Source organism: Dermacentor andersoni, chromosome 8 (assembly GCF_023375885.2).
Source record: "Dermacentor andersoni chromosome 8, qqDerAnde1_hic_scaffold, whole genome shotgun sequence".
NCBI lineage: Eukaryota > Metazoa > Arthropoda > Arachnida > Ixodida > Ixodidae > Dermacentor > Dermacentor andersoni.
The window spans coordinates 154,185,267-154,207,772 of record NC_092821.1 but is presented as its reverse complement, the minus strand read 5'-3'; the positions used below and the strand labels follow the sequence as shown (position 1 = coordinate 154,207,772).

General features: G+C 47.1%; 1 protein-coding gene across 1 annotated transcript in view; it reads right to left on the bottom strand.

Annotated features, from left to right (window-relative positions):
• Positions 1-22,184, bottom strand: part of LOC126525898 (ATP-binding cassette sub-family C member 3-like) — a 38,120-nt gene extending 15,936 nt beyond the window's left edge. Inside the window, exons 1-6 of the mRNA XM_050173863.3 lie at positions 21,963-22,184; positions 11,955-12,265; positions 9,839-10,165; positions 5,226-5,327; positions 1,046-1,213; positions 84-242 (exon numbers count right to left, since the gene is read on the bottom strand). Coding sequence (XP_050029820.2) covers positions 84-242; positions 1,046-1,213; positions 5,226-5,327; positions 9,839-10,165; positions 11,955-12,265; positions 21,963-22,137 — 1,242 coding nt within the window. The 5' untranslated portion in view covers positions 22,138-22,184. The remainder of the gene's footprint in view (positions 1-83; positions 243-1,045; positions 1,214-5,225; positions 5,328-9,838; positions 10,166-11,954; positions 12,266-21,962) is intronic.
• Between the last annotated feature and the right edge of the window lie 322 nt (positions 22,185-22,506).

Below are 22,506 nucleotides of genomic sequence, written 5' to 3'. Positions count from 1 at the left end.
CTTCGTATATATATCAAAACGAGCGCTGGACCTGCATAATTTCCTTTTCCAACAACTCCTGCGAAACGGTGGACTTTGCCCACCTGTGGGATAACTGTGATGACCGAGCGCAGCTGTCGAAGAGAAACCGAAGAGATGTCGGTGCCATCGATGACGATGCGTCCTTCTGAAGGCTTCAGCACCCGCAGAAGGGCAAGAATGAGTGATGACTTTCCGGCTCCCGTGCGCCCGACCACGCCTACCTGTCATATGAAAAAAAAAATCTGATCAAAGGCACCCATGTTATCAAGATAATGAGTTCAGCTCATATTAGGGATTCTTAGAAAGTGGGACTCAAAGCTTAGGGATACTATCAGCCGTCTGTATAAAAGAAGGCTAAATAAAGTACAAAGGAAACCAAACGTGTTTACGGTTTCCTGGTGCGCTGAATCCGGCTACGTACGCACGTCATTTTGAATATGTCTAACCTCACTGTTTTCAAGTCGATCTTTTTTTTTTCATTGAAGGACTTCGCACAGTGGTAGTTTCGACCTGTTTGTTGGCTATTATAGGCTCCCACGAAGGCGCAATATACAGAAATATATACACAACAATTTGACTTGTTATGTGAACCGGATGTCCCATTAACTTACAGAAGATGTGGTAGGCAAGAAATTGCGACTGAATTAGAATGATACAATAAATGTAGAAGAAAAAAAGCCGTATGGTTCACGTGGCACTCGATTAATGTCGACAATGCAGACGCGCCTTCATCTCCAAAGCTTTCGAGCCGCACGGTTGCAACATCAAGCTGTGTAGCCGCTTGTCAACTTCGGCCTAAAGCTCTATATTTTATATTTCTAAGAGGTCACAGCAGTGCGTTAATTTCCACGCTCTGCACTTCATGGAGGGCGATAAATGTATATGTTATAAGTACCTGTTACAAGTATCTGGAGGGCGTATATTTACGAAGATATAAAGACATACTACATAAACAATATAACAAAGCATTACATAAATACATTACATAAGAGGAGGGTATATTAGAGACAGTAAAGGATCTTACCCTCTCACAAGCTTCTATAACAAAAGTGAGGCTCTTCAAGATGGGCGGGCAGATGCCGGGTTTGTAAGACGCAGTGAAATTTTCGAACGCTATCTTTCCGTGGTCTGGCCAGGAAGTGTGTAAACTGTGCGCGCCCTCGGCCCGCAATTCAGCCGCATCACAGGCGTCCTAAAACGGAGAGAGCAGACAAACAGATTAAGTGACGTCCACCCGTAGGTAGATTAGGCAGCATTTGAAAGGGGAAAGTAATTACGGCCGGTTCATCTCATTTAAATTGATAGCGGCGACTTCGGCAAGAAGTATTACGCAAAATGCAATAAGTCAGATATTGGCAAAGTTACTTTTCTTTGACAGTGGCTATGTTTCCACAAGAAGCACTGTCACAGCCGACTTGAGTTGTTTAAGCGCGCCCTTCGTACTGAATTCGTCTCTTCCCATGTTTCACCATATTTGCTGGCGTCTGCTTGATTATTCGTTTACGACAAACGGGCTTAAATGTCCGGGTTTACAACTGAAATATAGAGATATATAAGGCCTAGGATGTGTACTCCGCATTTGCGCACAGACTTCACCTTTAAAATTGCTACAGTAATTTTATTCTGTTCGGGAAATAACGGTAAAGCTATCAATAAGATATTAGGATTTCCTGTTGATAAATAACGAGGCTATTTCATAACTGCAGTCGCGGTAAGCACCGCATGAGATGTGGCCACTGAGATAATGCTCAATGACTATTTTGCAAATGCTGTTGTGAAAGAAAAACATTATCAATAATAATAGTGAATTAATCAATTATTTATTTAACGTGTCCGAGAACAACAATGGTGTCTTCGTGACGGTGCACAGAGAAACAAAAACAAAAAGAAGTAGAAATGCACACTAGGGTTGAGGATTGGGCGAGTTGGTATTGCATTCTAGAACTGGTACACCGCAACATACAAAGTTCCTTTATCTGGCCGGCTCGGCTTGTTTCTTCCTTTGTATGTTGCGCTGTACCAGTTCTAGAATAGAAATGTATAGCCATTACCACAAAAGTTATGGGTTAAAAGAATTAGATGAACAAGAAAATAGAAGTGGGTAAACACCTACCTAATAAGCAACGACAACAGCATAATAATAATCAAATGCGTTAAATCAATCAATCAATCAATCAATCAATCAATCAATCAATCAATCAATCAATCAATCAATCAATCAATCAATCAATCAATCAATCAAAGGTCTTTATTAAAGTGCCCAGGAACAACCTCGAGGGCCTTGGTAGCACACACAGGCTCACAGGGCAAGCTCACACACACATATACACACATACACACGCGCGCACACATAAAAAAATAATTTCGCGAATACAGATTTTTAACATACAACAAAATGTGTACACGAAGAAACTACAAAGCAAAAGTGGAGAAACAGAAAACGTATTACAGAATGATGGAACACACAACAGATAGGAGAGTTTTTGTTCAGTTATTGAAATTGCTCTCCGACTCCTTTCAGGAAAGTTTCACATTTAGGCACGAAGATATCTAGGAACTCTGAATGGGCTTTATGTCATCTGCACTCTAGACAGAGGGTCACAAAAATCTGAAGGCTGAAAGGCGTGGTGTTTCCTTGTGCCTTTTTGTGGAATGTAAAAGCCCTCATTAGAAAGCAAGTGCGAGCAGCAGATTTTTTAATGTATTAATTTGGGAAGAAAAAGAACCTCCGATTTGTTGCGTCTGCAGGTGAGGGTAGGTAACGTGTGCGTCTTCGTTAGCTCTATCGAGCTGGGAGGCTTTTGACAGAGTCGATGTTCAAACATAGATGTGAACTTTTTATGTCCACTTTCGAGAAGTTCACAATTTCACCTACGAGTGCCGCCCCAAACGACGGAGGCGTACTCAAGAACTGGAAGACACACGCTCTTATATGAAGTTACAGATGGCGCAAGTTATTTGAAGCCTTTTGTCACCCGGTGTATACTGTGCCGAGCGTTCGAAGGGCACCCTGCCTCGTTTGTTGAGCGTGGGGCGAGAGACGCGGACAGCTATCGAAGTACACTCCAAGGTACCTTGTTCCCTGAGCTCTTGGCAGGACAACGTCTCTAATATGCTATAGGGAAATAAAGACCCGTTAGTCTTCCAGGTCAAGCTTACAACTTTCGTTTTTTGATGCATTTATGACTTATCTCCAGCGAACGATGACGCAAAATTTGCAATGTCCTTCTGAAGAGCGGCGCAATCATTAATATTTTTTTACCGCTCTGAAAAGTTTCGCGTCATCAGCATATAACAAAATTGAAGAGTTCTGAATGACTGTTGAAACGTCGTTAATAAACAGCGAGAAGAGAAGGGGGCCCAGAACAGACCCTCCAGGAAATCCACTTGTAACTGTATAGTTCTGACGACTGACCGTTTACGCTAACATAGCAGTACCGGTCACGTAGGTAGTTTCTTATCAGCGCTGTGACAGAGGGGTGCAGACCTAGTTGTGTCGACTTTTGGAGAAGTATTTTGTGGCATACGACATAAAACGCCTTACTGAGGTCAAAATAAATAACATCCAGCTGTCCTTTCTTACACACTGCTTGAGAGGCATGCATCATGAAGCTAGCGGGGTTGGTAGTTGGGGAGCGTCCCGATATGAAACCATGCTGCTGATGAATGAGATTGTTTTAATAGAGGATGAAATTATTGAGTGCAGAATTAATAGTAATGAGTGGAATTATTGCAATGAGCGCAATAATTGTAATAATAAACATTGTTTTCATCTCTAAAAATTGCAATGGCATAGGCAGGAAAGAAAAGCGAATGGCGCTTGACGAGGTTCCCACCCTTCTTCGTACGGCAGGCAGTGGACTACACATGCACCGCTTCCCATTAATGGCATGTTAAAGCCTTTCTGTCTGAATGTTCTCTCTTTTTTTTTACCAGCGTTTTGTAAAACGCGTGCTTTCGGTCACTCGCAATACAAAGCTGCTCTGCGTAGGAGGTGGCTGCAGGTTCCCCTCAAGCTGCAACGTGCAGCTTTATCGCCGGGTGATCCTCGCAACGTTGTTGTAGAATAGATTCAATTTAAGTTCAAATTCACAAAAAGCAACAGTTCAAATACTAAATAAAATCTAGTGTCTATCAGACGCCAATGGTTACAATGAAAATACAATTACTATAAGTAAAATAAATTGCTTATATATAATGCTATACACGGGGTGGTCATATTTATGTTTCCCAGAATTTTTAATAGTCACCTTTTGCAGATAACGTATTGCAGTCATTGAGCTGGATTATTGACAAAGGTGGGCATTACTTGTACGATAAATTGAAACACATACTCAAATAATTAGAGATATAACTAATCAACTTCTTGAATAACTAATGCATGGCACATATTGCAATTTACGATTTGTATCCGCTGAGATTGCGAGCGTATCTACTTGGAAAGAATTTACAGAATGACACCAGTTTGAATATATGCGCGATCAAACTCGAAATAAAAATTCAGTATTTTTCCACTTTCTTTTTTTTCACAAAACGCTCTTTTATGCTTTGAAGCAGAAAAGTAACTGGAACCCCCATGTATTTCATACGACACTTTGGGAACTAATGTCTCGAAACTTCTGTTATCCTGAAGACTCAATTGGATATGTCTTTAAAATTCACCGGCTACAATTGTTCAATCGCAAGTTGTGCAGTAACATGATTAATTAGGAGGTAAATGAGCGAACTTTTGCTAATTAATTCAATACGTGTTTCGATTTCTCGTGCCAGCAACGTCTGCCTCTTGGAATATTCGAGCTCAAGGACAAGAATTACGCTACAAGCGATTTCGAAAAATTTCAGAAAGCCTAAAAACGACCACCCCGTATAATACATTGCTATAAGACAAAGTACTGGTCACAGCAAGAGCATTAGTACTGACATGAGCTACACTGTGTAATGCAGAGAAGAAATATTCATAAAAAGAAATCCCAGGGGGACCTAATTGCTCACATTGCTGATATCGATATTTGTGCGAGTTAGTTTGTTGAGGATGACAAGTATGTACCGCATTTTGTATCCGTAGCCCTTTCTTAGAAGCCGGTAACCCTGCCTGTGGTTTTCTACGGTGCGGTCAGCAGTGTTACCGACCAGTGCTCTTTTAAAGTGAGGACTCGCTACGAGTGCTATATCAAGCAAAATATGCGTGCGCAAATATTTCTCACCTCGGGTTGTAGCCTGGTGTACTCGACGGCGCGCTCGAAAGCGATAGTGGCCATAAAACAGAAGAAAAGCGAGGCATTGATGGCCGACAGTAGCATCGGAATCTATTGGGAAAATAAGAGACGGCATTAGATGTGTTGTTTACTAATACGCACTTAGAAATACATATTTCGTTATTTAGTTGTGCTGGCTATTTTTTTTAAAAAAAGCAACCCTTGTGACTACGGACGGATCCTAAATGTGATACGTCACGACCCGCGAGCACAACTGTGTCTGTACCTTAAACTCTAGAGGCTTCGTTTTCAATTCTTGCTGCACCAGATTGGTTAAAATACAGTCAAATGCCAGCAGACTGAAGCCTGTCGTACAAATATTGACATAACCTATGAAAATATGAAGGCCCTCTTTTTATTTCAGAAAAGTAACTCCAAAAAGAAAGGCCCCCTTTCTATTTTGGTTGAGAACAATGGTTGAGACAATTGCTCGGCTATCCTCGAACTGGAAAGCTCACTTCTGCAATTGCGCACTGAACGCTACCTGTACGCATTTAGCCATCAAGTTCCCTACTAATATTGCAATCTGAAAGTAGGCGGTGGTTCTCTATGGGAGCAACAAGCACGGTAGTTTAGCATGGGATTGATGGTTTGCACAAGTATTTGCACAAAATTCGTCTATCTCACTTTAAATGGCTTTGTGATTTTGCAAATTGATCGTATTTGACAAAATATTGCGTCACAACACAACAACTCTCTGTGATGATGCCTAGGCGTAGTCTTATTACGTTCAGTGTTTAGAAAAGCATAATTTTCTAAAAAATTTGGTCGATAAAGGCAGGAACAGTGCACTAGTAAATAAGCCAAAGGTACATCTGAAGCCACAGGTACGAAGATACGCCAAATTCATGTACTCAACGTCATTCGCACGGTTCATCATCATCAACAACATCAGCCTATTTTAGGTCCACTGCAGGACGAAGGCCTCTCTCTCCGATCTCCAATTACCCATGTCTTGCGCCAACCGATTCTAACTAGTGCCCGCGAATTTCCTAATTTCATCGCCCCACCTAGCCTTCTGCCATCCTCGACTGCGCTTTCCTTCTCTTGGTACCCACTCTGTAACCCTAATGGTCCAACGGTTCTCTAACCTGCGCATTACATGACCTGCCCAGCTCCAATTTTTTCTCTTTATGTCAATTTGGATATCGGCTATACCTGTTTGCTCTCTGATCCAAACCGCTCTACTTCCTGTCTCTTAACGTTGTGCCTAACATTCTTCGTTCCATCGCTCTTTGCGAGGGCCTTAACCTGTTTCGAGCTTCTTTGTCAGTCTCCAAGTTTCTGCCCCATATCTAAGCATCGATAAAGTGCACTGATTGAACACCTTCCTTTTGAACGATAATGGTAAGCTTCCAGTCAGGAGCTGACAATGTCTGCCGTATGCGCTCCAACCCATTTTTATTCTTCGGTGAATTTCCTTCTCATGATCAGGATTCCCTGTGATTAATTGACCTAGGTAAACGTGCTTCTTCATAGACTGTAGAGGCTGACTGGCGATCCTGAAATTTTGTTGCCTTATACCGGCTATTCATTATTATCTTTGTCTTCTGCATATTAATCTCCAACCCCACTCTTACACTCTCTGTGTCTAGGGCCTCAATCATTTGTTGTAACTCGTCTGCAGTGTTGCTGAATAGAACAATGTCATCGGCAAACCGAAGGTTGCTGAGATATTCGCCATCGATCCTTACCGCTAAGTCTTCCCAGTTTAATAGCACGAATACTTCTTCCAAGCACGCAGTGAATAGCATTGGAAAGATTGTGTCTCCTTGTCTTTCCCCTTTCTTTATAGGTATCTTCCTACTTTTCTTGTGAAGAATTAAGGTAGCTGTGTAATCTCTGTAGATACTTTCCCAGATACTTACGTAAGCGCTCTGTACTCCTTAATGATGTAATGGCTCTTGACTGCTGGTATCTCTCCTGATTTAAATGCATTTTCGTAATCTATGAAAGCCATATAGGGAGGCTTATTGTACTCTGCGGATTTCTTGGACCATGGCCTCGCATATCGCAGCTACAAAAGGCCACAAAAGCTCTGCTGCGATATTTGAAGGCAACTGGATTGAGTCAGCGCTTGTGATCCGAACTGAGTGACCGAACGATATACCCAGTAGACTTTCTCTTCTTCTTTTAATCTTTCCGTCCCCTTTTCCCTTTCCCCAGTGTAGGGTAGCTAACCGGGCTCAGTCCTGGTTAACCTCCCTACCTTTCCTTTATCATTTGCTCTCTCTCGATTACCTGATTAATGACATGGATGTGATCCATTGTAGAGTATCCCTTCCTGAAGCCAGCCTGTTCCCTTGGTTCACTAAAGCCCAGTGTTGCCCTTATTCTGTTGCAAAAAATCTTGGTGAATATCTTATATAATGCTGGGAGTAAGCTTATGGGCCTACAATTTTTCAATGCTTAAACGTCTCCCTTCTTGTGGATTAGTGTTTGCATTCTTCCAGTTTTCTGGGATCCTTGAAGGCGATAGGCACTTTGTATGGAGAGCCGCCAGTTTTTCAAGCATTATGTCTCCTCCATCTTTGATTAAATTGACTGTTATTCCATATTCTCCTGCCGTTTTTCCCCGTTTCACGTCTTGCAAGGCCCTTCTGACATCATCGCTAGTTATAGGAGGAGTTTCTGCAACCTGTTCATTTCTGCTTCGAATGGCGTTTTTTTTTTTTTATTTGAGGATGGCGAGCTTGAATTTCACCTCCTGCGGTGCACTACATTTCCAGGCTTAAAGTGACGCCTGACACCGGCCAAAGATGCCGAGAGCGAGTGGGGCTATGCTAATCCAGGTACAACCAAATTAGGAAGACCCACTACGCTTCAACAAGACATTCCCTCACCAGAACAGGAATTGATCTCCCTGGGGCAGTATTCGGCCACTCCCTCCCTCACTATTCGCATGATTGTACTGCCAGAATTTCCTTTAGTAATTTTAGTAGGAAATAGTATGCGTTATACAGGGTGTTCTTCTTAGCTGCACCAAATTTTTTAAATTATAAAGATATAAATGACGGTACGGTTATGCTTACCATTCGAGTGAGCGGATTGGCAGCCTCAAGATACATAGCAATTTCCGCAATTACGTGCGTAATTAGCAAAGTTACGGTAATTCATTTTCTAAACTTTCTAATTGTCAACAATAGGTAACTACAGCAAATAAGTACATTGAAGCCCGTCCTCGACACTGCCTATCTCAACGATTAAATTTTGAATAGCGGAATTCACGTCGGAGCTACGCGAACAATTAGTTCTCCTTGGCAGGCTCCTTGAAACCAAAACTGGTCGGAAAAAGAGCGTCTGCGTCATGTATGTCGCCCCCCCCCCCCCCCCCCACCGCCTTTCGTCAAGTCTCCGAGGTCACCACCGGTCCGGCCCCACGAGCAGCTTGCGTTATCTTTTTGCTGTCTGCGGCGTTGGCTTAGCGGTTCAATTCCGGCAGGCCGCCAAATTTACTTCGTCATTCCCTTGGGCCCCTGAAACGGCATTTCGTCGGTAGAAGTGGACACACATACGGACGGTGGATAGGTATCGTTGGGATAGGTAGCGTCGAGGACGAGCTTCAAAGTACTCATTTGCTGTAGCCACTTATCGTTAATAAATGGGAAGTTAGTTACCGTAAGTTCACTAATTACGCACGTAATTGCGGAAATTTCTCTGTATCTAGAGGGTGACAATCCGTGCACTCGAATGGTAAACATAACGGTACCATGGTTTTATATTTTTCTCATTTTAAAAAGTCAGTGCAGATAAAGAAAACACCCTGTGTATCGTTTAAAAGTGTAGATAAGAGGAAGCAAGCGTACCAAGTAGGTCACTAATATTCATTTACTGTTAGTTTCTATGTTTGTTTCTGTACGGCTGCGGTCTTTCAGTTCACCATTTGCTTCACATACAACAAAGTAGAGACGAACTTACTCAACAAACAATCGCTAGTCAAGAGACGTCTGTATTTATTACGATCGTAGAAACATTCATATCGTGTGGTCATTGTCGTACTCAGACTATCGAAATCAGGTCATCATCTACAAGCACGTTCCGAAAGCTAAAGCCACTTCAGTAGCGTTATCAACCGCATGTTCAGACCCTGACCAAATCATCGTCTCAAGACCGTTTTCTGGAATGCTTGAAAGCGATGAACCAACACATATTATGTTATAATGCGAAGTATTCGTTGTCGCCTGCGAAAGAATCCGCGTAAGTTTGCTGTCCAGGCTCGTTTCGGCACCCTTTATTCAAAAATAGACATATGTTCGGTGGTGGAATTCGAACCACGGTTTCCCAGCGCAATAGCCCGACCGTTACAGAGGTACGCATGCTCGCTATACAAACCGCAATTGTAATTGCCTAACACGGACACGTTGCGACATGTGGCAACACTTTGCGTATACTCCGAAACGATGCTAGCTAGACAGCCTGCTACTCGCAAAAGGATTCACATAAAACTTATTCCCACAAGGCGTTGGATCTGCATTGTTTCTTGGATTATTTTGGCGCGTCATTTCAGCAGCAGCGCAACACAGAGTGCGACAGCGCTGCCGAATCGGCGCGCACGGGCTCACCGACATGGCTGAACTGAGCGACAGGCCGACGTCGCTCGGCGACGGCGGCACCGTCGAGAAGAACATGACGAGAACCGTGGTGACGACGGCGCAGAGTCCCGCGACTCCTCCGGAGATGCGCGTGAAGCGCACGGCCGCCGCCAGTGCCCAGAAGTACCTCAAGGCGCCGTCGAGGAGCCGGCAGAAGCGCCGGCAGACCAGCGCCACGGCACCGTAGCAGCGCACGCTGCTCATGGAGTCTCGGGTCTCGGTGAGGTGCTGCAGGACGCGAGACACGCAGGCTGTCTCCAGGGAGCGAAGTGCGTTGGAAGCCCGTACAGTCACTGTCTGCGCGAACACCACGCAAACCACGGATAAAGCACGTTCGACTTCCGAGCGCGTCTGTAGCATATTGTGGGACTTTTTACACCGAATAGTCTGCATATAGGAGCCTTGACATGCGGCAGCCTTTCCCTTGCACGTGACTCACCTCAAACAAATTATTTGCCATTTTGCAAGCCTAATACGTATCACATCGATTCATTGATTGATTTATTCGCGGGGCTTAACGTCTCAAATAAACTCTTCGCCTACGAAATACACAACGCCGTCGGTTGTGGAAGGCTCTGCAATAATTTCGGCCACCTAGGGTTCCTTAACAAAAACATTAAAAACATTTACGATACAATTACGATACTCGCTAATGCGGAATTTGAGGCAGTTCTATATTTGTTTTCATTTCGCGATATATTGGCTGCCGCAGACAATCTGTCTCGTGCGGCACATTACAAACGGCGTGAAGTGTGACGCGACTGCCCCGCTAACCGGGAGATCCCGAGAGGCAGTGCGTAGATGACGCGTGGGTGCGATTCACAGCAGCCAATGCAGACAGACCTCCGCTCATGCAGCCCTTTGCTTCCATATATGGTATCGGTGGATGCACTCGCCGCATGTCATCGGTGACCAGACCACGGCGAGCTATCATGGCACCATCTTTTAGCAATCGTTGCCGCAGAAAACGTCTTCCGCTGCACTACGCTTTTCTCCTCATGCTTTCGCCATACCCTCCTCCTCCACTTCCCTCCTCGGGCTGTCTTCGCTATGGCTGCCAATTGCTGTCTTCGCTATCGCTATCTTTTCATCTTTTGCTGTGCTCGTTCACTCGGTTACGCCGAGGCACGACGCCGATATACGCCGACGCTAAATGCAGGAACGGCCGCTCTAATATAATTATGCAAGCATTCTTGCCATGTCACCTGCTTCAAAATGCGACCGGGAATCGAACCCATGACCTCGAGAGCTACCACAACTGGTCACACATGGGGCTTTCAATTTGCGAATACGAGTCAGAGCAAGAGGAAACACTGCCCGGGAAAAAAAAAAAAACACTCCGGGACTGGCAGGCCTCTTCGAGGTGGTTTTTCGAGCTAAAGCGGTGCTCCATTTCGACGACTGGAAGCAGCATTTAAAAGGGACGATACTAAAGGCACCGTCCTCGGGAGGTACTTCCGAGGCCCACACATAGTAACCTTTCGGTGCCATCCAAAGCAGAGGTATTATTTTCCAGGCATGACGCCAACAGCACGATGATGACAACAGCCCCCATGGTATACCCCAGTGGCTATGGCGCTGCACTGCTGTGCTCGAAGTCACGGGTTCGATCTTGGCTGCGGCGGCTGTGTTCCGACGGGGTCACATGCAAAAACACTCATATACCGTTCATTGGGGGCACGCTAAAGAACCACAGGTGGCCAAAATTTATGCAGAGACCCCCACTACTGCGTACCTTGTAATCAAATCACGGTTCTAGCACGTAAAATCCCATAATATGGTTAAATATTAGTTAACTATGCATTAATCACTCAATAACTAATAATTGACTAGATAATAACCGAAGGTTCCCACCGAATTCGATGTGAAATATTGGGTTATAAAATTGTTTTCTTTTCTGGCGACTTGCAACAAAGAGAGAGAGAGAGAGAATGAGATGCGATGGATCGTGCGCCAAGGAAACATGCTGAAGAGAGCAAGATTATGTCACCTACTGCAGACGACATAATCTTTGAGCGAAATACTCTTTAAACCAGTCAGTATGAAATTACTCGCGAGTAGAAAAGCGTTTCTGTGTCCCACTCACCACGATGACAAGGTAGACTCCCGTGGCGACTACTCCCAGGAGGCATGCTGTAAGAGCCTGCGTCCCCACAACGGCCAGCCTCGCAAGTACCACCGTGATAGTCTGCAGCACTTCTTTCGTTGTCATGTAGAACTGGCAGTCGACATAGTTCAGGTCGGCGGAGAAGCGGTTCAGCAATCTGCCGCGAGGGGTCGCCTCGAAGAAGGAAACCGGACAGAGCAGCACGCGCCGGAGCATGGCGCCGTGCAGGCGCGAGGACAGTCGTCGGAAGGACAGCGCCAGCAGAAGGCCAGCCAGGGAGCCGAACAGCACTGCGGATGCAACAGGAACATTGCGAGTTGGAGAAAGCTTCGCCATGGAGAAGCCGTAGTTCGCGGCTGCGGTTTAATTTTGGCCACTGGACCAACGATCGAGTTTGCCGAAACCACACACCGAAGCCGAATGGGGCCATTGCGGAGCACGTCTGCGTCCCGACGGTCCGACGACATACGTGAGAAGCAGCTTTGTAGCCTCACAAGCCCGAGATATACAAACAATTAGTCAAACAACAGACGGCCAGCGCCTGTGTATGTCCTTTTTCAGTATGCATGAACGTGTCAATTTTAGTGCGCTGCTTCAATGTCATGGCTCACCAACAAGCCCATCAGTATATATTAAGTCTAATAGGTGTTGGGCATGCCGGCATGCGGCGCTGGCAAGACGCACTCCTCATAAGAGCCGAAATTACGACAAACCGTCTTCTGCCATTCTGTGTTATCCATGCAGGGAACGTGGCCATCAGGGGGCGAGAGTCCTCACTATCGAATCAGCATATTTGTCTTCATTTCCTTCGTTTCTTTTGCAACGTGTCTCCTTTGACACTCGACTTAACTTTTTAGGCGACTTAGTTTAAGGCACCATGCAGGACACATTACCTTAAGGGTCTGCTCCAATGTGCCTTATGCACACTTTCACGTAGAATTGTGGCTGCACAGCTTAGGTGTCATCTGCCTCTGGGTGACTTGCTCAGAGAAGCTTGGCATGTGAACTTCAGAAGCACTCTGCCGTGCGAATTCTCGGTGATCGGGAATAGCTTGTACCGCCACTACAAAACCATATTCATACTGATCGCAAAAATATATATCCAGGCTAATTTTTGAAATATGTTACCAACACAGGTAAGACTTTACGACAAGCCATGCGCTTATTCAAAAACCTGCGCCGTTTGTCGAATGGAGAAAATAATACCCTACGAAAAAATATAATACATTGTGAAAATTACTGGCCATCAAGCTACCAATATGGACTTGTTGGTCCATCTTAAGGCGAACGAAGTAAACGTAGCAGCGCAGGAACATAAACGAAATACAGGTGGAATAATTGTAGTTCAGTGGGTTCTCTTAAAGTCAACCTTTATTTGAGAATCCTCCCGTAGCGTGGCTGCTGCTGCCTTGCCAAATCAATAGTGTAATTGAAAAAGCACTTGCGCGTACTTACTCCAGTTTCTACTACGTCCAACACGCAGGAATGAAACGAACGAACAGTAGTCAACCTGACCACTGTCTTCCGTGATGTGCTTCTCTCTCCCACATACCCCGCTTCCTTGTTTTTTAGCCAACAAACATCGCCTTCGACCTCGCGACATAATTTCGTTGACGTGTCACGGTCTGAATTCGCATATACTCCTGTTTGTATAGATTCTGATAGAAACACACTTAGACAATTACCGACCAGTATCTCTTACTTATACATCATGCAAACTTTTAGAGCATATAATTCATAAACATACATTAGGTTTCTTAGAAGAGCACAAGGTACTTACAGATGTCCAACATGGTTCCAGACATAGGTTTTCTACATGTACTCAATTAGTTGAGACTGTGCACGATCTCTCACGGGCGATTAATCAAGGGAGCAAACAGATATTGTGTTCATCGATTTTCGCAAACGTTTGACAAGGTGTCACATTGCTATTTAATCCATAAATTGGGGTATTATATAAAAAATGAACAGATACTTCCTTGGATCAGAGCCTACCTTACTAACAGACACCAATTCGTCACCTTAAACAATACTTCTAACAATGCGGAGGTTGCGTCTGGAGTCCCCCAGGGATCCGTTTTGGGAGCACTTTTATTTACATTATTTATTAATGACATAGTCGCAGAAGTTTCAGTTTTCGTGAAACTTTATGAAGATGACTGTATTTTGTATGAAAAGATATCTTCTGTTGATGATCAGGGGCGTCTAAATAATGACCTGGGAAAGGTCATTGCTTGGTGCGAACAATGGCGAATGTCTATTAATTTTGAAATAAGTGTTTTTGTGAGAATCACACATACCAAAAAAAACAAAACCTCTTCGATTTGCATATAGTGTTGACAATGTATCCCTATTAGAGGTAACAGAGTACAAATATTTGGGCCTTTGGATACCCAATGAGCTTTCCTGGACGAAGCACATAGATACTGTTATTGCAAATTCTTTGCGTAATCTGTTTTTCCTGAGGCGCTCACTGAAATCATCTGCATCTAGTGTTCGTTTATTGGCGTACAACTCCTACATTCGTCCGTTGTTGGAATATGCCGTAATTATTTGGGGCCCATTCACTTTAACCAATATGAAAAACTGGAACGTGTACAGCATAATGCAGCTAGGTTTGTTTTCAATTCATACGGCCCTGCGTCTGTTGGTGAGCTCGTAAGACGCAGCGGATTACCCCCGGTGACTGTGCGCAACCGTATCTGCCGATTGCTCTTCCAACTCGTAAACGGCCATTATAAGGTTAACACTTCCGAGTTCTTTACTTACTGATCACGTTACAACACGATACGTAGGCACGCTTTATCAATGACCCCCTTGAATGCACAGAGTAACTGTTTCAAATATTCTTTTCTTCCTAGGATAATAACAGACTGGAATAATCTCCATGCTGAGATTGTTATCCAGATCCTTATCAATGTTTGAAAAATGCTTGCAAATGTTATGAATTTGTGTGCGTTGTTTGTATGTTTTTTCATGTATTCTTCACCAACGTTTGAAAAAAGACCGCCAGGGGGCCGAGGAGAACAGTCGTACCTCACATGGGCTCCTGCTTTTCTCGCTATTTTGTGTGGAACATTGCTTGGAAACACAGCGAATTTGGTAACCTCGGATTCCTGAAGTTGCAAGGCATCGTTTGACACCAGCCACGACGCAGTGAGTAGACCTTTACTCGAACGATCGAACCCTGAACATTCTGTGACCGTGCGCTCCAAGATAACCCTAACGCCGGGGCACCCGTGGCACGAGCGGGAGACCAGCGGCTCGCGCCTGCAGGCCCGCGGTGCACGAGCACGGCGCTCTCGCAGTAGGAGTGAATCACGCAGAACCAGCATCTGAGGCGAAGCGCGCCCGCTTTTCTGGAAACAGATGGCGAACGCTTTACAGGAGCCGACAACGGTGCGAATGGGGGTGACCGGGGCTAACTACGACATCATGCCACAGTGGACATACGACGCGAACAGCGGCAAAACGACGGGTAAAGCCCACATCGAGTGGCTACAAGTTTGTCGTAAAGGCACATCAGCAAATAAAGACAATACATCTGCCGAGGAAAGAGCCATAGAAGTCCTGAAACCAGACCCCGAAACTCAAGTACAAGCTCTGCCGCAGCGTCAACGCATTCTGAGGATGCGACCCTTCCCTACTGACGACTGAAGAACACGATTGTCACCCGAAGTGCAAGATTTGCGGCGGAGACCACGAAACGGCAGGCAAGGAATGTAAGAAGAAGCTCCGTAACAACCCGCCTCCCTACCAAGTAAGAAGACAGCAGCTTGACAACGCTCGCGCCCGAGAGAATCACTGGAGCTCGAGCACGAAGACTTCCCCGCACTGGTTACCACCTCGGACAGCTCACGGGGGCCCTCGCCTCGACAAAGACCTGGCCGGAGACGCTGTCGCTCTATCCTAAGATCGGGCTCTACATCCCGCTGTCGGTCATGGTCTCGCTTCGTTAGGCGAATTACTTACGTCGCCGCGGCGAACGGAAGCAGCGCCTCGAATTCCTCACGCAACCCGAGCAGTTCGGGTGAGACAGCGACGATGCGGACTCTCGAACATAAAGTACAGGATCTACAGAGGACGATACAACAACAACCGGTAGCCGAGTGCAACACGCCAGAACTCGAGGAAAAAGTAGCGAAGAGAGTAGAAGAAAGCATACCAAAACAGGAAGAAGCTAGAATAATGAAGTGGGTAGACGAACGGCTGCAACACATGAAGCGAAGATTCTTGACCTTGTTGAACGACGCCTTCAAGTCTTCGAGGAAACCCTCACTACAAAACTTCTCGCATCAGCAGGCAGAACCATACAGATCGTGGTAACTAAAATCATTGAAAAGGTAGAGCCACTAACCCGTACGGTCACCACACTCGACGCCAAACTGGATGGCTTCATGGCACAACAACACAACTTCATGACATATGCTTACAAGAATTTCGTGACTCATGAACATCTGGCGGAGCAGTTAGGAACCAAACGCAACGGACGAAAGACAGCGCGAGGGGAATCCGCGGGGGATTCTAGCTCGACAACACCAAAGCACCTACTCCAGGTGGAGGACAACCACCAACATGGCGGCTCCCAAATGTAGACATACCGAGCCGCTTCCCACCCTCCGCATTTGGCACTGCAATTGCAGATTCTATAGACCCCGCTCGGCCAACCTGCAAGAATATCTCAAAGCAAACAATCCGGACATAATCGCGCTACAGGAAACCAACACAAAAAAAAAAATAAAGCTCCCCGGCTACAACACTATGACACACACTGCCCGCACCGCAATTCTTGTCAACAAGACACTAACCGTACAGCCTCACGAAATTGAAGACACTGAAATTGAACACAGCATAGTGGAGGTGTTGCCGACTCGCAAGAATCAACGGAGCCTATACCTGGTCAATCTTTACAGCCCGCCGCGGGAGCAGCTACTCCACTATGACCACTTCGTCCGGGACCTTTGCAAGAACGTTAACGATAACCGGCTTGTTGTGGTAGGAGACCTTAACGCCCCACACGCGGCCTGGGGCTACCCCAATACCACCAAGAAAGGAGCACGGGTTCACGACGCCGCACAGCAGCACGGTCTTACGTTATGCAATGACCTGTTCCAACCCACCCGAGTGGGCAACATGGTGTCGAGGGACACCAATCCTGATCTCACGTTCAATCGAGACGTGCGAAAGGCCACGTGGACCCGACTCCCGGACACGCTAGGGAGTGATCACCACATAATTCAAATCGAGGTTGAACAATCTCATCACGCGCCCAAGACAGGAAAGGCACGACTCACTGACTGGAACGCGTATAGGAATGAGCTTGACATTGATTCGGACATCAAAGACATTGAAGCTTGGCTGAACGGTATCGTAGGGGCGGCTGACGGCCACACCAGGACGGTTCAACTAGACGAGGACAATCGGGCGGTCGATAATCACCTACTGCACTTATGGGAGGCTCGGCGATCGCTCCTCAAACGATGGCGACGCCAAAAGCTCAACCGCAAGCTCCAGCGCCGGATTGCCCTATTGAGCATGCAGGCACAGGAGTACGCTGAACAGCTAGCGAGTCAGAATTGGCGATCCTTCTGCGACCAACTTCAAGGGACCCTCAGCACAAAGAAGACTTGGCATATACTTCGAGCCCTGGTCGACGACATCCACACCAAAACCCAACAAAGACATACAATTCACCGACTAATCCACAACTATGGCGGCACAGAGGATCAGCTACTCCAAGAACTTCAGACGGAGCTACACGGCTCAGCTAACCCACAAACCACTGCCACCAAGCTTTCCACCCCTAGGGAGTACCAAGGAGCGCCGAACGAAGAGCTAGATCGGCCTTTCACACAGGCAGAGTTACAGGCGGCCCTCTTTAGGCTAACACGCAATACGATCCCGGGCAAGGACAGAGTCACCAACAAGCACCCTCGACAGCTACCCCCTCGGGCGCTGACGGCTCTCCTTCGGTACTATAACGACTGATGGATAAAGAGCGAGCTACCAACAGCCTGGAAACACTCGGAGGTAACCATGGTATCCAACCCAAACAAACCCATCTCCATCGCAAATCTCCGCCCCATCTCACTTACATCCTGCGCCGGGAAACTGCTTGAACACATGGTCAACGAGCGGCTCACCACACATCTCGAGGAAAACGATCGCTATCCGCACACCATGTTCGGCTTCCGCCAGATGCTATCCACGCAGGACGTCCTCTTCCAGCTAAAGGAACATATTCTTGACCATTTGAGCAAACACAACAAGTCTTACATTCTAGCTCTAGACGTAAAGGGCGCCTTTGATAACGTGAGCCATGAAGCCATTCTCCGTAACCTAGAAGATATCGGCTGCGGTGCCAAAACATGAGCGCTTTCCTCACCAACCGTATGGCCACGGTGGGGATTGCCAACCTCCGGAGCAAGACATTTCACCTACCTAACAGGGGTACGCCACAAGGTTCGGTAGTCTCGCCACTCCTCTTCAACGTGGCCCTCCTCAAACTTCCCCGCCTCCTAGACACCGTCCCAGGGATATTCCATGCTCTATATGCAGATGATATCACACTGGACGAGAGGCGCGAGCACGGGCGAACAGGAGGCCCGTCTTCAGGAGGCGGTCAACATCATCGAACGGTACCTCAACACCTGCGGCCTCCACTGTGCCCCGGATAAATCCGAGCTGTTAGTACTCGGGGCACGCACCCGGGGCCGGCCCCCAAGCCACGACGCACCGGACCCACAAGCAGTGGCGTAGCTAGGTCGTCTGGCACCCGGGGCCCATAGGTCTTCTGTCACCTCCCCCCCCTGGGTGTAGCCGGCGGAAAGAGGGGTGTCTTCAGACGTATATGACACCCCCTCCCCCAATCCCCCCCAATGGCCCCTTGCACCCGGGGCCCACAGCCCCCCGGCACTCCCTGTTGCTACGCCACTGCCCACAAGTCCTTCTTCAGGGAGTCCCGATACCGAAGGTCGACTCACTTTGAATTCTAAGAGTCCATATACACAAGGACGGGTCCGGCTCCGCCACACTCCCTAGGCTACACAACACCGTGGCACAGCTTACTCATCTGATACAACGGGTGGCCAATCGCCGCAATGGCCTCATAGAGCACGACACCTTGCAAATGGTACAAGCCCTCCTTTACAGCCGCATTAAATACGGAACTCCTTACCTCAACCTGAAGACAGCCGAGAAACAAAAGCTAAACCTCCTAATACGAAAGGCCACGAAGCTCGCCCTAGGACTGCCGACAACCGCCTCCACTGACCGATTGTTTCGCATGGGAGTTCACAACTCCTGGGAAGAACGCGCGGAAGCGCACCTCATCAACCAGATGTAGAGACTCAAGCTCACAACCACAGGCCGAACAGTTCTCCGACGCACAGGATACGTAACCAACCCAGAACACGATGGCGAACGTAAGGAAAAGATCACGTCGAAGCTCCGAGAATGTCTACAAGTTCTTGAGATACCTCGAAACATGCATCCAGAACACCATCGAGGCAGACGGCGCGCCAGGGTAAACGCCATCAGACGCAAGCACTGTAACGACCCGCAAGTGCGCTACGTGGACGCAGCCAAGTATCCGGGCCGAAATGCCTTCGCCATCAGCGTCACAGACCACAAGGGTACGACACTGGCGTTGGCGACCATTCTCGCCAAACGCGCCGACACAGCTGAGGAGGCCGCTATAGCACTCGCCACCCATACAAGCGAGCATGCCATAGTGGTCTTCACCGACTCTCAAACAGCGGCACGTAACTACATGAAGGGCAGGATCTCTATAAAAGCGATCAACATACTGAAACGTGGCGACACTCCTCCCCCCTACACCTGCAACATATGGGTTCCGGGACACGAGGGACTCGAGGGGAATGAAGCGGCACACACCGCGGCCCACGCAAGCGTCAACCGGGCCTCCCCGCACGAGATTCTAGGCATGTACCCACCCAAATCAGCGGAGGAAACGGAAACAATACCGCTAACTTATCAAGCACTACTGCAGCACTATCGTCTTGGACGCAGGGTATACCCTCCACCACATCCAAAACTAACGAGAAACGAAGGCACCGACTACAGGCGACTCCAGAGCAATACCTTTACCCATGGAAGCTTACCGCATCATTTCTACCCGACGCTATACAGCTACACCTGTCCACACTGCAACGTGCCAGACAGCCTGGCGCACCTCCTACTGCAATGCAAGAAAACCCGAGAAACCATCACAGCGGCACAACTAGTAGCCCCAGCAGACGCAGACCCAAACCTCCTCGCTGAAACGTGGGAGGCTGCGATCTCCAAGCCTGACCTGGTCGACCAGCGCGAACTCGTCGCCCGGGCCCGGAGGGCGATCCGAGCCAGAGGGTTCCTGGAATAAGGGACCCTCCCACCTCGACTGACAAGTCACTGCTTCAAATAAAGGTTTCATTCACCAATGTTTGCAAATGCCTGCATATCTGATGAATTTTGTATGTGTTTACATGTCCCTTGCATATTTCCATGTATACCCACCCTGCTCTGATCAGATTTCAGATCGCAGTATCTATAAATAATAATCAAAAACAATTCTGAACAATGTAGTTCAAAAGTTATTTCCCGACTAGACGGTTGCGGCATAGCTTCATAAGAATGTGCTACATAAACATAAGCATTACGTGAGATTACACGTTGCATTTGGACGAAAATAAGGACAGCTATACGCATAACATTTCGTTTTATAACGCTTAATTGACTATTTATAGAAAGCTTCGCTTCACAATGGAGGAGGAAAAGTACGAGGGCGAATCAGAAAGTCCTTGCCCCTATCTCTTATTAACCAAAATAAGTTACATACAGGCAATTAGAAACATAGGTCCTATTCTACGTACCTTACAATATTTTTCCACATAGTCCCTACACTGGTTCAAACATACGTACCATCGCAGCAGTAAATTTGAGATCCCCTGTGTCGTCAGTCGGCGACGCACCCGGCCTCCCCGAACGCTCATTTGCATGCAAGTCTTCACGACCTTTTGCGAACTCACAACACCAACGCCTCACACTTTTCAAAGCGAGACACCTTTACACATACGTGGGCTGCATATTTCCCTATGGATTTTGATGGGCGTTCGTCCCTTGCTCCATAGAAAACGAATCACACTTCCTTTGGATACGCCGTGGATACGTGTAGAGCAAAACCGCCATCCTCAACAACTGACAGCAGCGTCGTGCCGCGGAGCTACCGGCAGATAAGGGCCGGGCCGGTCCAAGGAAGGCCCACCACTGGGAATGGATACGCCGACTTCATGTTATCGCATATGCTGACCTCGCCGTATTTCCAAGGAAATCTAAACACCAACTTGCCCATGAGGAAGTCCTTTTGGAACGACTTCGCTGTAATTTGGCTAAAAAAACATTGCGGCGAAAACTTTCTGATTCGCCCTCGTAGGAAGATAGCACACCAGACGCTCGTCTGGAGTGCTATCGTGCGCGAGTAGAAGGGGTATAAGGAATGAAAAGAAAGTAAGAAGAGAGGGAGGAGAGTGCTATCATGTGAAGGAGTTCGGTTGTCCATAACAGTACACCTACAATCGGTCAGTGAGGCCAGCTGATTTCATGAACCGTAGGAATGCCCGCGCCGCTTTGTAAGCCGGCGACGCGCGGGGCCATACTCCAAAAAACATTTGTCTCTGAAAATCATCTATTGACTAATCGGTTTGACATAGTCCGTATAGAGCGTCGCGTTCGGCGCCATAACGATCACAAAAGCACAACACGTGTTCGTTCGTCTCTTGGCAGCTGCAGGAATCACAGATAGGCATGCCTGACCTTCCAATAAGTTCGCTTCATATAGATTTCATCACGCGCATTGTAGCTCTATTATCTTTTTCTTTTCTGCCCTGTGCTGCAGTGTCAAGGTCACACGTTCACTTTAGAGGGTAGTTTTCTGTCTGACCATATTGGGGAATGCGTTACTGACTGGCAGCAAAGATGTGCGCTTACAGTCGCAGACGCACAGAGCACCCAGAACCGTGACCCAAGTGGCGTCAGAGTAGCCTCCGTTGTCCAGCGTTCCGGCCGCGTCGGTCCACATCTTGATCCAGCAGAGGAACAACGCTACGGCCACTGCACGCGCCACGATACTGAGAATGGCCAAAGGAAAGCAGACGCCTGACATTGTCACCAGGGCCCGGAGCAGCTCAACGGTAGTCTGCAAAATGCACAGTGAAACACTGACACAAGGAACATAACATAGAAAACGATGTTGGAAATGAAGACTCGCTAATTCGTTTTGTGAATCTGTGGGAGAGGTTCCCAGCGGCCGTTGTGCTGCGCAGTTGTTGCTAAGTGTAGTACTGGACTTCAACAACACCTATTCGTTGCTACACCATGTTTGAATTGTCAGGACACTAGTCAGTCGGCATTGCTATGCGAGTCCATACCTCCGTCTATCTTACTCTATCGCCTGCTCTGTGTCATTTCTGGTATCTTCTACTTAGCGTCTGTGCCCCAGTGGTTGTGCGTCGCTACTCTGCCAGGCTCCTCG